The 7,830-nt window shown below is 48.0% G+C and overlaps 1 protein-coding gene across 1 annotated transcript; it reads right to left on the bottom strand.

Annotated features, from left to right (window-relative positions):
• Positions 1–4,874: 4,874 nt before the first annotated feature.
• Positions 4,875–6,902, bottom strand: FAM181B (family with sequence similarity 181 member B). Its single transcript, XM_082776244.1, has one exon. The coding sequence runs from the start codon at positions 6,831–6,833 to the stop codon at positions 5,784–5,786; it is 1,050 nt and encodes a 349-aa protein (XP_082632370.1). The 5' UTR covers positions 6,834–6,902; the 3' UTR covers positions 4,875–5,783.
• Between the last annotated feature and the right edge of the window lie 928 nt (positions 6,903–7,830).

Here is a 7,830-nt window from a genome sequence, read left to right as displayed (position 1 = left end):
TCAATGCTCAGCTGAACATGAGCCAGCAATGTGCCCAGGTGGCCAAGAAGGCCAATGGCATCCTGGCCTGTATTAGAAAAAGCGTAGCCACCAGGACCAGGGAGGTGATCATCCCCCAGTACTCAGCTTTGAAGAGGCCACACCAAGTACTGTGCTCATTTTTGGGCCCCTCACAACAAGAGAGATGGCGAGGCCCTGGAGCATGTCCAGAGAAGGGCAACAAAACTGATGAAGGGTCTGGAGCACAAGTCTTATGAGGAGCAGCTGAGGGAGCTGGGATTGTTTAGTCTGGAGAAGAGCAGGTTCAGGGGAGACATCATTGCACTCTACAACTTCCTGAAGGGAGGTTGTAATGAGGAGGGGGTCCGCCTCTTCTCCCAGATAACTAAAGATAGGACTCAAGAAAATGACCACAAGTTGCACCTGGGAAGATTTAGATTAGATATCAAGAAAAACTTTTTTCTCTCAAAGATTGGTCGGGCACTGGAATGGCCTGCCCAGGGAGGTGATGGAGTCACCATCCCTCACAGTGTTCAAGAACGCCTGGATGAGCTGCTATGAGATATGATTTAGTAGCTTAGTGGGTATTATTGGTGATAGGAGGATGGTTGGACTACATGATCTTGTAGGTCCTTTCTGACCTTGTGTTTCTATGATTCTATGGCAAAGAGGTGGTATAGCAAATGCGCTCAGTTATCTGCCACAGCAGCATTTGTCAGAATTTGTTCAGAGCCCACAGACTGATCAACAATTAGCTGCAAAGGCTAGAACGGTCTGAAATGCCCAACAGGAGACATCCTGACACACAAAACATGCACTAACAGGAACATCAGAGCACTTCAGAACCAAGATGGAATCCTGTCCTTCTTCCCTCTCTTATTACAGTCCAATCCACATTTTATGTCCCAGGGATACCAGAACAGGAGGAGCACACAGGGTGAAGTATTTAATTGTATCTGCCTTTGAAGAGAGCACAGGGTAAATTGTGTAGTTGTAGCTGCCTTTGAGTGGATCACAGAGATTTCATAATCAGACATGATTTCCCCCATCTCAGAGAAGGACTAGTGAAGGGTTGTTTAGGAGAAGAGCTGCATGTTCCTTAAGTCCTGCATTTGCCAATTCAAGCAATGAAAAATGCAATTAAAAAGCAATTGAAATGTTCTTAGTGATGGATCCATGATATACAGACAGACATGAGTCTGTGGGCTACAGCCAAAACAACCAAGAAAGATAAGGCTTTGACAATACATTTCCTTTTATATGGAGGGATCTAAAACACATAAAAGGCTAAAACCCCACAGTCTAGTGGAATACTTCTCTGACAGTGAGGGAGGGGAGTCACCAAGGATAATCAAAGTTACAGTAAGGTATTAAAAATATAATAAAATTGGAAATAAAAGTTCTCCCCTCACCTTTTAGTAATCATCTGTCAGTGTTTACCCACACAGATTTTGGAAGGGATCACTGCTTATAACATATGTCTTTTTTTTTTTTTTTTTTGCTCTTACATAAATGCATTACAAATAACATTGGATTTTAAATAAGCATTTACCAATCTTTTAAAAAAAATAGAGATGAGTTATTTGTAGAGAAGATAAGCTGTAGTCTCTTGAGTAAACCTAAAGACATTCCAAATTCCTGTTTCAGATAGTCAGGCTTGTAGGCTTGAACAACTCCTGTTGCCACCTTTGTTGCTTGCATGTCTGCAGAATTACCTTCAGTTTTTGCACTGTTGACAAAAGCAGTTTATTCACAAAGTCATAACGCAAACAAACTTTACAATAAACTTCTGTATCTTTACTAACATTGTTTGAACAACTACATAAGCTCATCAAAGATGACTTCTTATTGTCGGGGTCAGACTGTATTAGAACAACCCCAAGCTCAGGTTCTTAGCAGGTTAGTAAGCCAGTTTCAAAAGTCCATCCAAGAAAATGAGAGATTATTTCAGTTTTCTTGAAGGGGTACAAACTGTTTAAGTCACAAAATAGTGAGATGCAGCAATAGCTATTCATTGTGAACCCTTTGCTATTTGTCAATAAAACACCATTCAAGAAAGGTGAGATTCCCTCATTTTAAAAGAGAGAAAAGCACTCTTTTTATTCTGCTTTTATCATCTTGACTGCATAGGAAGTTATTAAGATGTGTACATTTTCATTTTCCCACCAAAAAAAAAAAAAAAATGCAGTAAAAGCAGGTAATATGTGTAAAATTCACCAGCAACAAAATTGTATTTAGAATATCTGAGAAACTCAGTGAAAACTTTGTAGAATTAAATATTGTAATAGTCTGAACTTGATCTGACAAAGCAGAACCCAATTTCAAAGAACAAACTTATTTTAAGACAAAAATTATTAAATATGACAAGATTTCGTTCTTAGGGACAGACTCCTTGGAAAAGTGCACCAGATAAACCAAATTATCCTGCTCAATTCCAAAAGGTTTTATTCTTACAGGTGCTTTAAAAAATACAGAAAGCTATTTCCCAAGGGCATTTACAAGTGAGACTCCTATGTGACATTTTCTGTGCCCGCACTATTCAAACTGGGAGAAAAAAAAAAAAAAAAAAAAAAAAAGCTCCCACATTCACAAAAAAGCTGCAGTTCCGCTAGATGGCAACCCTGGGTCTGGTAAGGGTTCCCTCGCCTCCTCTGCAGCACAGAGAGGAGCTCCAGCACCTCTCAGGAGTTGCACAGAAGTCTTTTGTTTGGCCTGTGCTGTGGGAAAAGCTGTGGGAGCAGCCCAGCCATTGTGAGCTCCTTCCCTGAGCTTCCCTCACCACATACTCCTCAAATACATCCTCTAGCAGAAATGCAGCAGTACTGCAAGGTATAACAATGCTATTTTTTATTATTATTTATTTTATATTTTTCCAGTGTAAGCACCTATAAACTGAAAACCCCGTTTAATGAACTATTACAGGACACAGGCTAAGCTGAAGCAATATCTGCAGCTGCTGCTCAGTCAAGCTGGTTCCTGGAGCTGCCCGAACTTCTGGCAAGTCCATCAAGAAGAACTGCTCTGATCTGGGCAGCAGATGGAGCAGGCTGCCACACTGGTTTTACACCAGCTCAGCTCTACTGACACCCACAGAACTGCTTCTCCCTCTTGTCTGAGACAAAATTGAACCCAAGAAGACTGATGCTGTGCTCCTGAGCATCCCAGAACACCATCTACAAGGGAGCAGAGCACCCAACAAGTGAGAAACACTGGCAGATCAGATTTGTGCTACTTTACAGCTACCTAAAATAAAAGGGTGGGACTTGTGGGGAACCACACTATTCAGGTTTGCAGAGTCTACCTAGCATATCCCTGAGTCTATTCCTGAAGATCAATTTGAGACTTTTTTTCAAGTGAAGTCCCACTGAAGTCTGTGAAACAGCTGAGAGACTTGGATGACTCTAAGGTTTTCAGAACTAGGTCCCTGACTGAGACCTATTTGCACGCTGAGCTTGTGAAATGAATACATTGCTTGGTGAAACCCTAAATGAAAAAAGGCATTATTTTTCCCTTGACAGAACATTGCATTATAAACTTCCCCTTCATCTGCTTGGCCTCCTGCAAGCACAGATCTGAGATGCACACCTCAGGCGAGAAAGCTGAACAGTAAGGTCTGTTAGCAAACACCATCGAGCCACAATACTCCCAACAGCTCCTGCTAATATGTGCTACAAATTCATACTTGCAGTGGTGAGAAAAAAAAAAAAAAAAAAAAAAAAAAAAAAAAAAAAACTCTCCAACAAAAATACCCTCCCAGTAAGTCTTTCTGGACAATCTAAGATGTAGTTATACATAAGCTATGTTTGGACCTGGCAGCATGCTGATCACAAATGCAAACTCGCACTCTCTTCCCTGGGAGATCTGCCAAGGACGGAAGACAGCGGGACGGAATCCATGGGGTACGACATTGTCCAGTCAACCAAACCAGCAGCAGGGCAGGATTAACCTAATTTGTAGCTACCTTGGCTGGACTGGCTGCCCATTGTTCCTCATACATGCTCTCATGAAGCTTAGTTAAATAAACTACTGCAGAATTATATTTGAAAAGTGTGTTTCCTTAACAGCACACAGCTGGGCTCAGTCCAGATAATGGATGCTGGAGTATCATGGCTGTTCATCCATCATGGTTCCTTTCCATAAAGCTTGTACAGATCTTGGGCAACTTTTGGGAAGGAAAGAAATGGTGTAAGTTACACGTACATTACAGTTCTTGCTATTTAAAAGTAAAATTAAGGCAATTTCAGATACAAATTATCTCAAGGTTTATTTCCGTATCTTGTTTCACTTCTCTGTATATCTCAACTTCTTGACCCTAAGTCTCTTAAATCTGGCTTGATGAATGAATAAAAAAAAAATAAAAAATAATAATAATTAAAAAAAAAAAAAGCTTTACCTTTCACGTCTTGTAAAGATAGAAGGCACATGGATTTATCACCACCAAGGGTAAAACTCAGGCTTATCCATATGTGAATCCCGTTTCAAAAACAAACAATCAGCTTGGGACTGGCAGGGAGCCAAGCTGCAGGATTGCCTTTTAAGACTTGCATCTCAATAGGAAACCTCCAAGTATTTTGATCTGTTTTTATAACTGTAACAATTTTCATCCCCTGGCTTTAGTAAGGTATTATCAGTCCCTTCTTTCTAGTAAATTAAAGAAACAGTTGCTACAAATGAAGGCAAAACAAGCACGGTCGCTGTGGATAAAATACAGTGTTTCAAAAGATTTAGGAAAGACAATAACCACTGCCTGTCTTAACTGCTGCCAAGAAACACTTAGAGAGGATGGAGATGCAATGAAAAACACGGGAACACTGCATTTCAACAGCAGTAAGAACCACAGGTCTTAGATCTACTGCGTAGCTTTATTTTTATAGGACCTATCATAGACTCTTTTACATAACTTAAACAATTATCAAATAATCTCCTGTACACAATGAGACTGAGCCACATTGCTTTCCGAGCTTTGACACATTCCTGAAAGAAATCCAACAGTCTGTAGGAATCACATAGCTGGAGCAGCTACAGTACATTTTTGTCCAGAACTTATGCTGTCTGTTAACTTAAATTGCTGTTTGCAAGATCCTGCAAGACATCGTTAAATTTCAGGACACCTAAGATTTGGTAGCATCATTTGTTTTCAAATTTTGCTTCATTGAATTTTTTTTACTCGCCTTTTGTGTCCTCAGCTGAAAATCTGCCAGCACTCAGGATGCACACACTGCTGTGAAAGACGTTAAACACACCACAAGAGTTGACTGAGTTTTACTTCCAAACTGAAATCAATTACAAGTGGTCATGGCTGCTTTCAAGGAGAGCAGACCCCATTGCAATGTCACGCCGGACACATAAATCAAGTCGCGTCTGCCTACAGTAACACAAAACCTGACCCCTAATGAACGCTAACGCACTGTAGTCACTGTGCACTATCAAAACACCTGAAGGAATCGAGTATTTCACGTTTTTATTGGCACACAGCAGCATCTCCCAGGCTGCAGGAGGAGGAGGCGACTTGCCAGGCACTGAGACATCCCAGGTCCCAGTGCTCTTCCAACAGGAGCTGTGGCTAGCTTTCAGGGGGCTGGCAGGGCGAGCACAGCCCCCAGCCCCTCCAAGGTGGTGGAACCCAACTCTTCCCTCACCACCATGAGCATCCACTGGGTCCCATCCTGAGCCCTCACCCAGGACTCAGCCACCCCACGGGAGGTGGGCTCGCCCGCTCCCTCCTTCCCGCTGCGTTACGGTCCATGTTCGAGGCCCAGGGGGCCAAGCCCACCAGCCTTGCCCTACAGGCCGGAGTAGGTGGCCCGGTGGTAGCCGGTGCTGTAGTCGTAGGGCACCTGTGGCGGGGCCAAAGGGCACTCAGGGAAGAAGGAGCCGAAGGCCTCGCTGCCGGACTCCGCTCCACCGGAGTAGAGCGGGCGTAGCGCCTCGGGAGGAGATTTTTTGGGGGGGCTGCAGGGCCCGGCCGGGCTCCAGGGCGGCTCGGGATACAGCAGCCCACCCAACAGCGGGTGGTGGGCAGCGGGCAGCGAAGGCAGCGGAGCCTCGTAGAGGCCGTGCTCCAGCCCCAGCTCGGCGGGCAGGCGGGCGGCAGGGAAGGCGTCCTGCAGGGCGGCGTGCTCAGGCAGCAGCGCTCCGTAGTCGGGGCCCAGCAGCTCAAAAAACTCGGCTGCCTCCGCCCCACCGCCTTTCTCCGTCTCCTTGGAGGCCGGCGGAGGCCCGCGGGGCGGCAGAGCCGGCTCGGTGAAGAAGGAGGGCGGCAGGTTGCGGGCCCGCAGAGGCACCTTCCGAGGGCCACCCGCAGCCGCCGACCCTCCGCTGCTTCCTCCTCCTCCTCCTCCCGCCGCCCCGCAGCCGCTCGCCGAGCCCCTTCCCGGCTGCAGGGAGCCGAAAAGGGCCGCCAGGCTCTTGCTCTGGAGGCTGCTGGCCGCCGTCGAGGCTTCCCGGCGAGGTGGCGGCGGCTGCTTGGCCGGGCAGGCGGCGGCGGCCGGGGAGGAGGAGGAGGAGGGCGGCGGGGCGGCGGCGGCGATGATGCCGGTGCAACGCTTGATCTGCTTCTGCAGGTATTTCCTGTGGTTCACCTTCCTCTTCGACTTCACCGGTTTGTCCAGCGCCAGCTTGATGTTGCTGGAGGCCGAGTCGATGAAGCTCAGCAGGTCCCTGGTGGCTTCCTTAAAGTCCCCCGCCTCGCCGCCGCCGCCGCCGCCACCTCCTCCTCCTCCTCCGCCCTCGTAGCCCTTCTCCAGGTCGGCATAGCCCAGCAGGCCGCCGGCGGGGAAGCAGAAGGAGAGGAGGTGGTGGTGGGGGCTGAGCAGGGCGGCTGGCACGGCCATGGCCGGCGGCGGGGCGCCGCCGCGCCGAGCTCCGCAGGGCAGCGCCGGGATGCAGGCGGCGGCGGCGGGGAAAAGGCGGCGGCCGGGGGAGGAGGAGGAGGAGGAGGCGGAGGAGGTGGAGGAGCAGGAGGAGAAGGAGGGCTCAGGCGCGGGGCTGGCCCCGGACCCTCCCCGCCTCCCCGCTGTGAGCACGGGAGCCGGGCCGGGCTGCGCGCTCCCGGCCGGGGACAGCGGCGGCGGGGTGGGAACACGGGCGTCAGCTCCTGGACAGGTGCATCGCTGCCTCCCCCCCCCCGGGTACACAGATCACAAACACCCCCCCAAAGTAGGTACACGGCACCCCCAGATCACATAGCCCTCCCCAGGCCAGCTGCACAGCACCGCCAGGTCATACAGCACACCCCAGACCACCCCCTCCGGGCCAGCTCTGGGATGCCCATCACTAGCATGTCACCACCCCAAGCACCGTCCCCACTCCTGCAGCCACGGCCCCGCTGGCACAAAATGTAGGATCGCGCCCGGCACTGTCCGTCAGAGTCTGGAGATGCACTCCGGCTGTGGCACCAGGCGGGACGAGGGCACGGCGCCAGCCTGAATTAGTTTGCAGTGAGATTTCTTCCAAGCATAGTTATGCACTTGTCTTGGGAAGATCCAGCGCTGTGATTCGGGAGAGATTTTAACAACTACTTATTTATGTATGCTTCAAGAAGCGTTTGGGCAATGCTCTCAGGCGCATGCTTTGATTCTTAGGTAGTCCTGTGTGGAGCCAGGAGGTGGAGTCGATGACCCTTGTGGGTCCCTGACAACTCAGGAAATTTTGTCTTCCTATGTGCTCAGTGAGACAGGCTTATAAATCTTTCATATTCCAGGTACATGGAGAAAAAAAAAAAAAAAAAAAAAAAAAGGAAAAAAAAAAAAAGGAAAAAAAAAAAAACTTTTACCTTTAGAAAATTGTACGTGTATTTTTAATGATGCAGAATAGCATCATACCCTGTGA

This window comes from Aythya marila, assembly GCF_965140915.1.
Source record: "Aythya marila genome assembly, chromosome: 1".
Lineage (NCBI taxonomy): Eukaryota > Metazoa > Chordata > Aves > Anseriformes > Anatidae > Aythya > Aythya marila.
The sequence above is the reverse complement of the archived record's forward strand: the minus strand, read 5'-3'. Positions and strand labels throughout refer to the sequence as shown.